This window comes from Pinus tabuliformis, chromosome 9 (genome assembly GCF_031772625.1).
Source record: "Pinus tabuliformis cultivar Carrire ecotype Pingquan chromosome 9, CPIR1, whole genome shotgun sequence".
Classification (NCBI taxonomy): Eukaryota; Viridiplantae; Streptophyta; class Pinopsida; order Pinales; family Pinaceae; genus Pinus; species Pinus tabuliformis.
The window spans coordinates 1319591102-1319607209 of NC_142307.1; the positions used below are offsets into that span (position 1 = coordinate 1319591102).

Here is a 16108-nt window from a genome sequence, read left to right on the forward strand (position 1 = left end):
TCACTCCGGGACCATTTATACCACTTGGGTTCGGGCCATTTTTTCCGGGTTCGGCTTAGCTTGCATAGCAAACCCAATTTCCAAAATTTCAGCTCATTTTATGTACTCTTTTATCATAAAATTAATAAAATGGCTCAAATTGTGTTGTTGGACATTTTGGTGTTTTAATTGTGTATGAGTTCCAGTTTATTTATTGTTCCTAGTCCATTGTTTGGTAATAGTTGTTAAATTCCAATTAGGAATATTACAGTTGTTGAGTATGTGTCCACATTGATAGGTTTTTGAGATGGGTTGTCCACATTTTTAGTCTTGAACAAAGTCAGTATTTTGTATCACCATACCTTTGTCGCAGTTTTATATATTATGTTCTGAAGCTCTGATGTTATACTTTTGTAGGCTTCCTTCTTTGTATTATTTTTGGCATTTTTTAGGAGTTGCATTGGCACTCCCACACTGTATTCATAATATATGTACTCTTCAGTCCCATTGACCTACTTTTGTGGTCATTTGTTGGACATTAATAAAATTTTCTTATCTTATTGTACCTCCTAGTCGGTTTATTCAGATTTGTGTACTTGTTGCCACTTTCCTCAGTTTGATGTGTTTCAGTTCCTAGCAAAAATCAGATTTCAGTTTTGATTTTTTCTTTTAACTTAGTAGGTAGGATAGAAATCAGACTAGAATGATTACCATGTGCTGAAGAATTTCAAGAAAAATGACTTAGATGTGTAATAAAGGTCACATTATGATCAAGTGACCATTATAGTTTAACAAGTCTCATGACTGTGAGAGATAAATAACTACAAGGAGAATGCATTCTTTATTAGCAAAGGAGTCATTGAATATATCAACATGGCTCTCTTTTACACACCCTGTGAAAAATTATTTAGCTACCTCTATAACTAACTTATAGCTAATATGGGTTATTAACTCAAATTATGATCCACTTAACATTAGTACTCCCCAAAACTCTTTATTGAGTGTTACCACTCTTAACAGGCCTTACCACATTATGGGGTATCCAGTTGACAAAATGGCGTCTGAACCACATATGGAGACAACTTTTGCCCATAGGAGCAGGTAGTAATGAACAACTCATGGTCTTTTGATCTTGTGCGGGTTGTAAAAGGCTTCTGCTATGGGAAACCTGGTTAAGCTGTTTCCTTTATCAATTTGAAAACCTCAGAGCTTAGGTTGGGTATATTTGTTATATTTCTACCTGAATGGCATCCAGTAATGGTGAAAATGCATGATAACTGTCTAATATATTCTGGTTGGACTCACATTGCTAAACAGTTTTTCGATGATGGTCAATTTTAGTTGTTTGTGTTGTGAGCTTCACTTAGATTCTTAATGGTTGGCTTCAAGAGTCAGTTGAATCAGAAAAGTGTGGCTTGTGTAAATATGGTTACATTATTTGTTACATATGGAGTATCAAAATTCTAAAGCATCCTTATGAATACAATGAATGCCCTCTCATCAGTATATTCTCATTACATCTTTCATAGCCCTAATGAACCATGATAGTGATTAGTAGTCAATTTAGTGTTGAATATATTGCAGATATCACCTTTTGTTTACCATGTACTATTATGGCAATGTCAGCATCTGTAATCTATTTCTTTCTATTTGCCTGACATCCCACATTATTGATCCAAAATTGTGTTCCAATGTAGTGTTTGAGGCATTGATTGATGTGATATTATCATTGATATAGTGTCAAACATCTCTTTGCATATATTTATCTGTGGATGGAAAAGATGGGAAAGTGGGGATCGTTGCAATAACATATGGCTTTGTGGCTGCAGGTTCCATGCCTAAAAGACAACTATGCATATCTATTGCATGATTCAAGCTCTGGTACTACAGGGATAGTGGATCCTTCTGAGCCTGGACCAATAATAGATATCTTAAGTAAGAGAAGGTACAAGCTGATGTATATTCTGAACACTCATCATCACTATGATCATACTGGCGGGAACTTGGAATTGAAAGCCACATATGGTGCCAAGGTAGGTTAAATATTAATCAAAAAGGTAAACTCATGTAATTAGGATGAGGGCAACTTGACAACACAACTTATAACATATTTTGATCTTGAATTGAGTTGTCCCATGTGAGATGTTTGCTGCCATTTCCAGTGAAACACGTTGGGCAAAACAACAAATGATAAATAATGTTTATGAATTTTAAATTCCCAATTCTTGCGTTTAACCTTGCTGGTCATGCTCAAGAATGTTCCAGCTGATCACAAACCAGGGAGGAGAGTTTACTTTGTGTATTCCTTGTTTTGTTTTGGATATTAGATAATGCTGCATCCTGTGTTATTTATTGTCTTTACCTTAATCTAAAATTCCCTTTTTTCCAAAGAAAATTTGTGGGGAAACACAAATAATGCTTCCCCGATTCATGGATGGCATCCCTAGTAGTTCTGTTAGTGCAGACTGGTGTGCTTCACCCAGGGGGGATTTGAACCGAGCACCTGCCTGTGCAAAGCCAATGAAATGCCCAAATTACAGCATTGACAACAACTGATCATGCTAATCTCTGGGGCTAAATCTAGCTTTTTACTTGTTGGATTCGGCACATTCTTATCTATACTTCGGTATTTTTTATAAATATGCCTTTAAATTTCCTGCTTCTTGGAGTCTGTTAAACTATTCCTGCTCTTTTCTTGTTTTGAGTTTGCCAAAGTTTTCCAAGTTCTGCAACACGTGTCTTCTTTTTTTAACTTTCACTCTGCTAAGTTTGGTTCATTCTGAACTTTTTTGCCTGACTTATTACCATCTCTGATACTTCTGCCAAAAGATGCTTTTCCAGAACATATATATTACACCTTAGGAAAGATGCCTTGTATGAACATCTCACATGAGGATAGATTGTTGTATGAGCTACACCTTTCAACGTAGCAAGATGCATCTATCTGAGCCTTCAAAGTTCAAACATAATAAAACCATTCTTTTCAAACTCTACCCTGTTGATAGAGTGGGCTATGACTTTCTTATATTAAGCACTCTTGTGCTGGAGATATCAATAGAAAACACTTTGAAAAGACTGCATGTAATGTCCCCTTTGCTAAAATATTCCTATTCCTCTCAGAAAATTTAATTTGTTTAAAATTTTTGTTTTAGGCCTTTTTACAAACATTGTGCAACAAGTATTTGTTCAAACATTTTTCAAAAATAATAAGACACCTCAATAGTTCAGATAGATCACAACCCAATATTTTTTTGCACCATAAAATTCTTCAGATAAACAACAGCCAACTTTTATTAAACTAGATCAGGTAAATTACATATAAAGATTTATTTCTTGAACCTGGAGTATGCTTCAGCAAGTGGCAGATTTTGGCTGCAATAACCTGAAGAAAAGAATGGCTGCCTCCAAGAAGAATTCAGCTTCCAAAGGATAAAAACGATCTGTCTCAATCAGCTTGACCTTCCAAGAGAATGCTGCCTCCTCGAGTCAGTTCGGCCAACTCAGATAAATTCTGCCTCCCAGATGTAATTTAGCCCTCCGAGGGAAATTTGGCCCTCTTAATTATTTAATCTCTGCAGTTAAAGTTAATCTGCTGATGCAATTAAAATCGGCCTCCAAGATAATTTGGCCCCTTCAATTCAATTGAGCCTCAAGAGATAAATTATGGACTGCCCCAATGATGAAGCACTTCTCCTTCAGCTTCCACGATCTCCTGCAAATGAACTTATTCAATTGAGTACTTGTGAGGAATTTGGATGATCACTCATTAATGACCGTCTAGTGTGGATGGTTTCACCACCGAAAACAACAGCCAACTTTTATTAAACTAGATCAGGTAAATTACATATAAAGATTTATTTCTTGAACCTGGAGTATGCTTCAGCAAGTGGCAGATTTTGGCTGCAATAACCTGAAGAAAAGAATGGCTGCCTCCAAGAAGAATTCAGCTTCCAAAGGATAAAAACGATCTGTCTCAATCAGCTTGACCCTCCAAGAGAATGCTGCCTCCTCGAGTCAGTTCGGCCTCCTCAGATAAATTCTGCCTCCCAGATGTAATTTAGCCCTCCGAGGGAAATTTGGCCCTCTTAATTATTTAATCTCTGCAGTTAAAGTTAATCTGCTGATGCAATTAAAATCGGCCTCCAAGATAATTTGGCCCCTTCAATTCAATTGAGCCTCAAGAGATAAATTATGGACTGCCCCAATGATGAAGCACTTCTCCTTCAGCTTCCACGATCTCCTGCAAATGAACTTATTCAATTGAGTACTTGTGAGGAATTTGGATGATCACTCATTAATGACCGTCTAGTGTGGATGGTTTCACCACCGAAACCAATCTTGATCAGCAAGGGTGGATGTGATATTCCTACTTAGTATTTTACTAAGTAAATATCAATTTTGCTCAATTTTGATTTATTGCATGGTTAGTGTTAATTTTATGTAACAATGATATGTTCTATGCTTAAGAGCAATTTACTTCAATTTCTTTATTAGCCCAATATCAATATCCAGTTTAGCAAATCAGCGTGATAGTAAAATGCAGATAGAACATAAACATAAACAGTAGAAGACAAGCCAAGACAAGAGGACACAAGATGTGGCACTAGTGAGGGACAAACCCCAATGTGGGGAAACCCTTGATCAATTCTTCTTATAGTCTTCAATAGTTCAGCAGAGAGAGAGATAGTACAATTTACAAATCTGATAATTTATGACAGCAGCAAAAAGCCCTAACCAGAAAAGTCAATGCTGGTCAAACAGGGCAGAATTCTTCCTCTAATCAGCTCGGTCAAACCCAGTCAACTTCGGCCTCCAACAGCAAGCCTAATCAGCCCAAAACAGTCCGAAAAAGTCTAGTCAAAAACTGGTCAACGAAAGTCAACCTACGGCCAGCCCTAGGGCAGTCAACGCTGGTCAAAGGAGAGGCCAGATTGCCTCGATTTTAGTGCCCAAATCTGCAGCCTGCTAGGACAGAGATACCTCACCCAAACCGCAGTCAAAACAGGTCAACGCAGTCAAACAACAATCCTGCAGCTCGGTCAACGCTGGTCAATGCAGTCAACAGAATTCATCCTTCTTCCTTTGCACATGTGAGAGACAGCTGCCCAGATTTGCGTACCCAATCACAAGAGGAGAGAGAGAGATGATGAGATGAGATGATGATAAAATGACTTGAGGTCTCCCCTTATAGGCAACGTTGAGGATGAGTTGGGGGTTTGAATACCTGTTTTGCTTGGGCCGACCTTGACAATTTGTCCATAATATAAATAAATTCATATCTTCATTTTCACATTTTGGAATTGGATGATCTTTAGATCAATCCTACACCTCTCGGAGAGAGGAATCCAAGAAAAATATCAGCTATCATAAATAAGATGACCCATGTGGAGTTTGGCCCTAGTTGCCAATTTTAACACTCCCTCTCAACTAGGGAGAACTCCATCTGCCAATCTGTACTATCTCTGCCATCAATGCATTGCTCTACACTGTTCTACTCTGCTAAACTATGAAGAAGAAGAAGTGATCGAGAATGTATCATACCATTCTCTACTAACTCGAGGTTAGTCCCAGATAAAAGAGAGTGTCTCATACCACTCTTACTGACCCGAAGTTAGTTCCAATCAAAAGAGAGTGTCTCATACCACTCTTATTGACCCGAAGTCAGTTCCAATTGATCCCAGATCAATATCGGTCATCCTAGCATAGGGAGTACAGTAGTACACGATGCGTCCATAAGTACTTCTATGGTCCCTATCTTCATTTCCCTACTGATTGACTAGATGAGAGGTACTTCCCATGAGTCCTAGACTGCATGGGTAGGATGTCTTAGCAGGAAAAGGATGAACCACTCATCCTGCCTACATGTCGCCAGGGGTATCACAGGGTAAGGCTAAACCACTCGCCCTATGATTGCTCATTGCTCCAAGAAGTACCCCAAGCCCCTCGGAGCTCCCATAGCTCAATGTCCATATCATACAGGACCCTCACAAGAGGGTCTCTCCACGACTCCAAGTCGTTCTTGGAAGGCTAAGAACTTGACCTTCCCTAGGGGCTTTGTCAGAATATCGACGACCTGCTCATCAGTCCCAATGTGATGGAGCCTTATTGCTCCTTGTTGTACCATATCCCGGATAAAGTGGTACCTGATATCGATATGCTTGGAGCGATCATGAAACATGAGATTCTCTGATAATCGGATCCCACTCTGGTTGTCACAGAGGATCACGGTGGTATCCAACACATGTCCAAATAGCTCACTGAAGAGCTTCTTCAACCAGACAGCTTCACAGGAGGCCATACTAGTAGCTATGTATTCGGCCTCGACGGTGCTCAAGGTAATTGATTTGTGCTTCCTACTCATCCAGGATATCGAAGCAGAACCCAAAGAAAAACAACATCCAGAAGTGCTCTTGCGATCCACCACATTGCCAGCCCAATCAACATCAGAATAACCATGCAGGCTCACATTTATGGCAGTGTATCTCAGTCCATGAGTAATTGTGCCTCGAAGATACCTCAGAACAGTGTTGCGGGGGAGCGCCCCCCCCCTCGAACCCGCTCCCGAAGCGCGCTTCGGGCGGGAGCGGCTCGGGAGCGCGCTCCCAAAATCGCTCTCGGACGGGAGCGATTTTCGGGAGCGCGCTCCCTTAAAAAAATTTGCGTTCCCTGGTCTGTTAGGGAGCGATCGCTCCGGTGCTCCTGGAGCGATTTTTAATGCCCGAGAGCCATCGGGGAGCGATTGCTCCCTGATCGCTCCCGGACATTAAAAATCGCTCTGGGAGCGGTTCGGCGGAAAAAAAATCCGCCGGACCCGAAAAAATAAAAAAATTTAGAATTTTTTTTTAGTTTTATAAGCCCAATGGGCCAAAAAAAATTCATTATAACTTCATTGAGCTTGAGTTTGGAGCTGGAGCAAGAGCAAAGGAGCGAAGAGCAAGTGCTGAGGAGCGAGGAGCAAGTGCCAAGGAGCGAGGAGCAAGCCTGCAGAGGTAAGTAACTTAGTAATTTAGTTAGTTTAGCTGGTTAGGTAGTTAATTTAGTTAATTTAATTTAGTTGTTTGAGTTTAAAGATCATGTATTTAAATTAAATTAATTAATCCCAATAAATTAAATTAATTTGCAGATTCAAGAATCAAAACCCTACAAACATCAAACACCATGGACCTGGCTATATTTATTGGCATTTTCCTCTTCCTGGTCCCTTTTATGGTTATTATGGTGTTGGAGAGTAGGAAACGGAGGCCCCAAACTGAAGAGGGGGATGAAGAAGCCGGAGAAAGTCAAATGGGTGAAAACCCCAGTGAGGAAGAGGTGGAGGAGGGTGAACATGACCCTCAAAAAACTAAACAAGACCAAACTCCATTGTGGAAATATGTTCACAGGGCTGAAACAGGGAGAGTGGGTGGAACCACTAAATTTCATTGCCCCCATTGCAACACTAATTACACAGGTTCATACACCCGTGCTAGAAGACACCTCTGCGGGAAAAGGCCATGGGATGGAGAGAAACAAATAGGAATCAAAACTTGTGCCGCGGTGTCAACAACAGATAGAGCCAAATACATAAGGGAAGAGGAGGAAGCCCAATACAGAACAAAAAAATCAAGGGGTTTCTTTGAACCAAGCTCACAATCACAAAGAACTCCTTCAGCATCCTCCCAAGGCAGTGGATATGGACATGGAGGCACAGGGTCATCATCTTTAAGGCGTAGAACCATATCAGATTTCCTTGATGAGGGGTGTAGGAATGATGTGGATTCAAAAGTTTACAGGTTTCTCTATGCATGTGGGATACCATTCAATGTTCTACGCTCACCTTATTGGCACGAAATGGTTTCTGCCATAAATGATGCCCCTAAAGGATACAAGAGCCCTGGGTATGACAAGGCAAGAACTGTTGGCCTTGATCATGAAAAAGCAAAAATATCACATTCTTTGAATAAAATGACAAGTTCTTGGACTGACAATGGGGTGTCCATTGTATTTGATGGATGGACAAATGTAAAAGGCAAGCCATTGATAAGTGTTCTTGCTGTGTCTGTTAGTGGTCCCATCTTTCTAGCTGCACATGATTACTCAGACAAGTTCAAGACCGCCATCAACATTGCAGAAGCATTACTTGAAACAATTGAGCGTATTGGCCCATACAATGTCATCCAAGTCATCACTGATAATGCTCCTAATTGTAAGGCAGCGAGAGCAATTATTGAGGATAAATACCTGAACATATTTTGGTCTAGATGTTTGGTTCGCACATTGAACCTTCTGTTGCATGATATTGTCAAAAAAAAATGAACAATACCAATGGATTGGTAATTTGTACAAGAAAGGAAAACAAATGATAAAATTTATTACAAATCATAGCAATACCCATGGCCTTTTCCGCAGTCACTCGAGATTGGAGTCGCTGAAGATTGCGAGGACTAGATTTGGTAGCTATTACCTCACCTTCAGGCGCCTTTTGAAGGTAAGAGAGGCATTAGCTAGCATGGTATCAAGTCCACATTGGCAGGTGTTAAAGGAAAGGGCTACAAATGTAGCTGACATGGCAGGTTTTGAAATGGTGGAGGAGGCCGCTCTTGATGGGCAGTTTTGGACAAGTGTGAGGCAGGTATTGGATTTCACCAAGCCAATTTATCACATGATTCGGTTTGCAGATACAGACAAACCAGTGATTGGCGAGGTGTATGAGCAAATGGATACCATGTTGGGGGAAATAAAAGACATTGTTCATAATAGAGATCCCAACTTGTACAAACTGATTCATGATTGTGTGTGTGAACGGTGGAATAGGCTTAACCTTCCACTACATTGCTTGGCGTATATCCTTACGCCAAAATACTACTCTACATCTTGGTTGAGCCAACCTGTAGCAGGGGGTGGGGTTAGGACCAAACCCCATTTAGATCAAGAGGTAACTAAAGGATATCTAGAAGCATTAGAAAAGTTGGTACCTGATAGGGAGGAATGTGCAGCTGTGCGCCTTGAAATAGGCAGATACTTCAGTGGCACTGGTTTGTATGGTAACTTCCATGCAATGGACGACAAAGATAAATTTGATTCTCTCACATGGTGGGAAACATATGGCGGCCACGGACTTTTGCCAAAATTGGCAAAAAAAAGTTCTTTCACAGGTTGTAAATTCTTCTTCTGCAGAGAGGTGTTGGAGCACCTACAGTTATATACATAATGTGAAAAGAAACAGACTCAATGAAAACCGAGCAGAAAGCTTGGTTTATGTGCACTACAACTTGAGGTTGTTGAGTCATTACTGTGATCGGGCTAATGAGGATCCCACATATAAAATTTGGGACAATCACCCAGGGGATGACAATTTGGAGGATGGCATTGTACATATTGAAGAACTAGAAGAGGAACTTGTAAGGGATGAAAATGAAGCAGCAGCCATGCCACCTCCACCTCCACCTCCACCATCCAGTAGCAGTGCTCGAGGTCCGAGTCTTGTTCCTTTGCTGTCGCCACCTCCATCTACACCCTCGCGTGGAGGTTCTAGTTCTGGTCGTCGGTCTGTGCGGGAGACTCCTAGAAGACCACCACGACCTGCTTATACTCCTGGAGACTCTCGTGGCAAGGGCCACATGTAGATTTACAGTTTACTTGTCTTTTTTAGTTTCTATTAGACTTTAGTTTTCATAACTGTTGAGTTTTGAGTCCTTGACTCTTGACTCTTGACTCTTTCATATCATTATGATATTTTTTGTAAACATTATATCACTGTGACAATGAAAATTTGAAGTTTGAAGTTGGGCCTTGGCAATTATAACTCATTGGTAATGATTGTGAATTATGAATATGATGCTTTGTGAAAGACTAAAGTTGTTTCATTTCATCTCATTATTCATGTTTCATTTTATAAATTTTTAACATTTCATATCATGTTAACAGTTAGAAGTTAGGACTTAGAAATATCTTCGATATTACTTCTTGTAATGGTTAAACTTAGCTTACAAGTACAACTTTGGTGATCAATGATGATAAATGTTATTGAATTTTCAATTCTGAAAGCTTGAAGTTGAAACTTTAATATTGAATTTGATGAATCATGATTTAAAAGACTCAATATGTTGCAGTTGTAATATGTATTTTACTAACTTGTGGACATGGTTGATGACGATTATAATTTCTAGATGATTGATGTGATATGGTTCAATGATCAATCTATGTTTTTTTATGTTTTTTATGTCTAATTCATCATTCTACATGTTTTTGTTGACATATATGTATCAAAAATTAAAAAATATAAAATATATATATATTTTTAAAAAATCGCTCCCGGATTCGCTCCCAAACCGGGAGCTTCTGAAAATGGTCGCTCCCGCTCCCCGCTCCCGCTCCCGCTCCCAAGTAACATGGCCTCAGAAGATTCTTGGCACCAATCCAATGTATATGATGAGGCTCAACCCAATATTGGCTCAATGTGTTAACTGCAAAACATATGTTCGTACGAGAGTTCACCAAGAACATTAGTACTGCTATGAATTGACGATACTTAGAAGCATTTCCCAATTCTGGTCCCGCAGCACTACAACATAACTTCTTGAAGTTAAGTTCCATTGGGGTAGTCACATGCTTGCAGTTCACCATCCCAAATCTTTCCAATATCTTCACAACATATTTTCCTTGAGATAGGAAAATTTCTCCTAGCTTTTGCCAGACCTCCAACCCTAGGAAGTGGTGCATCAGTCCTACGTCCTTCATCTCAAATTCAGAAGCGAAGTCCCTCTTACATTTGTGAATGAGAGGGTCTGCACCTATCAGAAAGAGGTCGTCCACATAAAGTACCAGTATGAGAGGTTTATCATTTTCAACCTTAAAGTAAAGGTTCGGATCAACTTCACTTCTAGTGAATCTCAGCTTCATCAGATAGTTATCAATCCTCTCATACCAAGCCCGGGGTGCTTGCTTCAAGCCATAGAGAGCTTTCTTCAACCTGCATACATGAGATTCCCGGTCATGAACCTCAAACCCCTCAGGTTGTTCCACATAGACTTCCTCTTTGATCGAACCATGCAAGAAAGTGGTCTTCACATCCATCTGATGTAGGTTCCATCCTTTTGAAGCAACAAGGGCTATGATCGAGCTTATGGTGGTGTATCGGGCAATAGGTGCAAATATCTCATTGTAATCTACACCTTGCTTTTGAGAGAAACCTTGAGCAACAAAGCGAGCCTTGAACTTTTCAACACTTCCATGAGCTCCATGCTTGATTTTGTAAAGCCATTTAGAGGTGACAACTGATTTGTCCTGGGGTCTAGGAACCACATCCCAGACATCATTCTTCATGATTGACTCGTATTCTTCATTCATAGCATCCATCCATACTTGTTGCTTCACGGCTTCTTCGAATGATGAAGGCTCATTTTGAATGATAGTGCTCATGACGGTCAAATATCCTTGATACCTGTTTGGCTTCTTGTTTTGATGGAAAGCCCCTCTTGGTGCAATATGTCTCTCGGCATCTTCGAGAGTCTCCCTAAGCCATGAGGGTCTCCTTTTGGAGGAGGAAGGCTCATGAGGAGGAGGATCTATAGGATCCATAGGTTCATCAACATCAGGCATCGTTTTGTCCTCTTTTGCACCCTGTTTTCCGGTGTCAGCTTCTTTGTCCTTCCTTGGGATAGGAAGGTTGTTGATCTTGCTGAGGGCCATATCTTCGTCAAAGGTGACATCATGACTTATCTCAACTTCCCTTTGACCAGCCACATAAATTCTATAACCCTTAGAATTTTCACTGTAGCCCACAAAGATTCCTTTCTTCCCTGATGCACCCAATTTGCTTCTTTTCTCTTTCGGCACATGAAAATATACGGGACTTCCAAAAATTCTAAAATGAGAGACATCGGGTTTCTTACCAGTGAACATTTCTTTGGGAGTCTTGGAGTCCAATGCTTGATGAGGGCATCAGTTTTGAACATACACAACGGTATTTGTAGCTTCAGCCCATAGGAACTTCGGAAGCCCTTGATCATGAAGCATGGCACGAACAACTTCTACAATAGTACGATTCTTCCTTTCAACCACACCATTCTGCTCGGGAGTGTATGGCGTTGTAGTCTCCCTCTTAATGCCAGCTTCTCTGCAATAATCATGGAATTCATTTGATTCGTACTCAGTCCCATTGCCAGTCCTCAATATCTTGATTTTATTCTCAGATTGGTTTTTGATCATGGCTTTGAAATGTTGGAACCAGGTGAACACTTCATCCTTCTTTTTCAAGATGTAGATCCAGGTCTTGTGAGAATAATCATTCGTAAAGGTGAGATAATATAAGTATCCTCCCAAAAAGTTTATGGGCATCATACCAGATATGTCGGAGTGGATCAATTGCAATATATCTGTGGTCTTGCTATTACTTGAGGGGAATGGTCCCCTTGTTAGTTTTCCTTCGGCACATCCCGGACATATACCTTCATACTCTACTTTGAACTCGGGCATACCTGTCACCATTTGTCTCACATCGGGTAGAGCCTTATAATGAAGATGGGAAAACCTTTGGTGACATAGTTCAGATTGTAGAGATGTGTTGCAAGACATGGCTCCCAATGGACTTCCTCCAACTTGATACAAAATGTCAACCCTGAACCCAAGAGTAAAAGCATCTTTAATTTTTTTTTCCAAACACGTACCTTTCCATCGATGAATGCCACCTTGTATCCTTTGTCTTCCATTGCCGAAATGGACACTAGGTTCTTCTTGAGATCAGGTACATATAGTACTTCTTGTAAATGAATAGTGTTACCTTGATTCAATTGAAGGGTAACATTCCCTACTCCCTTCACGGGATAGGTGGCATCGTCTCCAAGGATAATCTCCAAGTTTGTCTCCTTCTCTATTAGATTAGAGAGAGCTTCCTTGTATCCAGTGAAGTGCCTTGAGGCACCACTATCAATTAGCCAATTCCCCAAAGTGTCCGGTGGAGAGGTAGTGGAGAGGGATGATATAAGATAATACTCCTTTCGCTTATTGTTAACAACATTTGATTTTTCATACCTGGAGTTCCTTGCTTTCTTGGAGGGTCGACCATTTCCTTAATATCCTGCATTCCTTTTTCCTTTGCCATTGAACCTGCTATTCCTTTGATTGTTGTTGTTGAAGTTGATCCTGGAATGATTGTGATCATCATCATGCGATGTGTCCCTTCTATTTCGACACTCCCTTTCATAGTGGCCAAACTTATTGCAAAAAAAGCACCTGCCCTTCCTTCCTCCCTTAGATCCAAGCTTTCAATTGAAATGACCTTTAGACCTTGCATTATTTCTCCTTTTGGCATGAGCGGAGAATGTAACGGGGTTGCTTCTATTAGAAGGCATTTCTTGCTCCACCATTCTTGTTTCGTCTTGAATGCATCTCAACATCAATTCTTCAAACCCTGGAATTCGATCATTATTGAGAATAGTGGTTCTAAATATATACCACTCGGGTGGGACTCCTCCAAGGGTTTGATAGTAAGTTCCCTGTCAGGAATGACCTCTCCAATTGAAAGTAGATCATTCTTGATCTCAGTGATACTTAAGAAGTAGGATTGAATATCCTCGTCCTTGCCCTTCTTCATATCCTTCAACTTATTTTTGAGAAATAAAATTTGATTAGCATCACTAACCTTGAACATGCTGACCAATCTGTCGTAGATCTCCTTAGAGGTGTTCAAATCGGAGATGTAGGCCACCAAACGCTTGTCAATGGAATCTCTGATAATCTTCTTTGCTTTGACTTCAACCCTATTGTACTTGGTCTTCGCAATAGCCGGTGCATTTGAAGGAGGCTCAGGGATTTTACCCTTCACATAATCCAACACTTCTTGTTCTTCCAAGGTCAAATCAAGAGACATCTTCCATCCATGATAGTCATATTTTTCACGGAGCTTGTCTTCAACCGGGAAGTGGGATGAGGAACCCATTGAGCCTTTTGTCCTTGTCCAACTATCTTTGGTGATTGCTCTTTCACTCTTGCTTGGGCTTTGTCTTCACCTCAGCTCTGATACCATGTTAATTTTAGGTAACAATGGTATGTTCTATGCTTAAGAGCAATTTACTTCAATTTCTTTATCAGCCCAATATCAATATCCAGTTTAGCAAATCAGCATGATAGTAAAATGCAGATAGAACATAAACAGTAGAAGACAAGGCAAGACAAGAGGACACAAGATGTGGCACTAGCCAGGGACAAACCCCAATGTGGGGAAACCCTTGATCAATTCTTCTTATAGTCTTCAATAGTTCAGCGCAGAGAGAGATAGTACAATTTACAAATCTGGTAATTTATGACAGCAACAAAAAGCCCTAACCAGAAAAGTCAGCATTGGTCAAATAGGGCAGAATTCTTCCTCTAATAAGTTTTGTCAAACCCAGTCAACTTCGGCCTCCAACAACAAGCCTAATCAGGGCAAAACAGTCCAAAAAAGTCCAGTCAAAATTTGGTCAACAAATGTCAACCTGCGGCCAGCGCTAGGGTAGTCAACGCTGGTCAAGGAGAGGCCAGATTGCCTCAATTTTGAGTGCCCAGATCTGCGGCCTACTAGGAAAAAGAACCCTCACCCAAACCACAGACAAAACAGGTCAATGCTTGAGGTCAACACAGTCAATCAACAATCCTGCAGCTTAGTCAACGCTGGTCAACGCAGTCAACATAATTCATCCTTCTTCCTTCGCACGTGTGAGAGACAGCTGCCCAGATTTGCGTACCCAATCACAAGAGGAGAGAGAGATGATGATAAAATGACTTGAGGTCTCCTTTTATATGCAACGTTGAGGATGAGTTGGGGGTTTGAATGCCTATTTTGCTTGCTGGCCGACCTTGACAATTTGTCCATAATATAAATAAATTCATATCTTCATTTGTACATGTCGAAATCGGATGCTCTTTAGATCAATCCTACACCTCTCGAAGAGAGGAATCCAAGAAAAACATCAGCTGTCATAAATAAGATGACCCATGTGGAGTTTGGCCCTAGTTGCCAATTTTAACAGTTAGACTTAGGAGAAGTGGGCTTAAAGGACCCATATTTGATTTTGGCTTAGGATGCACTCCAACATTAGAGTTAGAGGAAAGATTGCGACCTTGGTGGAGAGTGAGGGCCACCACAAGGGAATTTCGGCTCACATGGAGAGTATGCTCTCATTGGAGCGGAATTGGTGTGAGGAGTTTGATGTGGGCCCACATGGGCAATCTTGGGGCAGATTGACAAAACGAAGAAGGGACTTTCACTTTGCTCATTCATCTATCATTTCAGAAATTGTCTCTTGACATAGCACGCTTGAGGAGTGAGCCAAGTCTGCATGTGCTGTTCAGCACACAGGTGTTTCTGAGCAGAGATCCCAACCCCTACTTCGGTGGACTTCGAGTGCCAGCCCAAGGAGGGAATTCTACTTAGTCCTGAATCATATTAGTAACAGCGAGGTCATACTACAACTGAGGGAAAGCTACAACAACACAGTCTTGGGTAGAGTCACTCCGGGAGGTTGAGGAGTGAGTGGAGTTTGAGGTGGAAACTTGGAGGGAAGGCCTAGGGAGCCTTCTAACAGGGATTGCAGGCATTTTGGGGCATTTAGTAGCAGATTCTACAGGTGGGTCGATTTGCCCAGCAGTAGAGCCACTCAAGCCAAAGAGGGTTGAATTTCCAGGGTCAAGCTTTGGCCAAACCCTTCGTGGGTTATTCTGGGTTTATTGAGGAGAGGCCGAGATTAATTTCCCAGAATTTTCTGAGCAGTGGAGAGGGCCCTAGCAGCAGATCCTTTCAGGCAGCAACACATTTCTGGGCATCTACAACGCAGTACTTGGGCAGCATAGCAGCAGTTTGGAGGAGGGTGTCTCACTTGTCATTTTGGGCTTTGCTAGCTTGCCTAGAGCAAGCCCAGGTGCACTCATTCCAACACCTTATTGTACACCCCTTTTTCATTAATAAAAAGAGTACACAACGCAGTTTTTGGTGCCAATTTGTGGTTTGATTGTTACTGTTTCATGGTGTTTTTGTCTATGTTTGCTTTGCATATTTATTGTTAATTTTCCTTAGGGATATTACAGTGGTATCAAAGCTCATAGACTTGGCACAACCTGTGGGAGCAGTGCAGTCTATGACACCGGAGGATAGGCAGAACGTGACATACCAAAG

The 16108-nt window shown here is 40.9% G+C and overlaps 1 protein-coding gene across 4 annotated transcripts in view; it reads left to right on the forward strand.

Annotated features, from left to right (window-relative positions):
- The window catches only part of LOC149153388 (hydroxyacylglutathione hydrolase 2, mitochondrial-like), a 323641-nt gene that overhangs the window by 206496 nt on the left and 101037 nt on the right, over positions 1 to 16108 (forward strand). For all 4 annotated transcript variants that reach the window (XM_089438429.1, XM_089438432.1, XM_089438430.1 and 1 more), the window contains exon 3: positions 1809 to 2012. In XM_089438429.1, coding sequence (XP_089294555.1) covers positions 1809 to 2012 — 204 coding nt within the window. The remainder of the gene's footprint in view (positions 1 to 1808; positions 2013 to 16108) is intronic.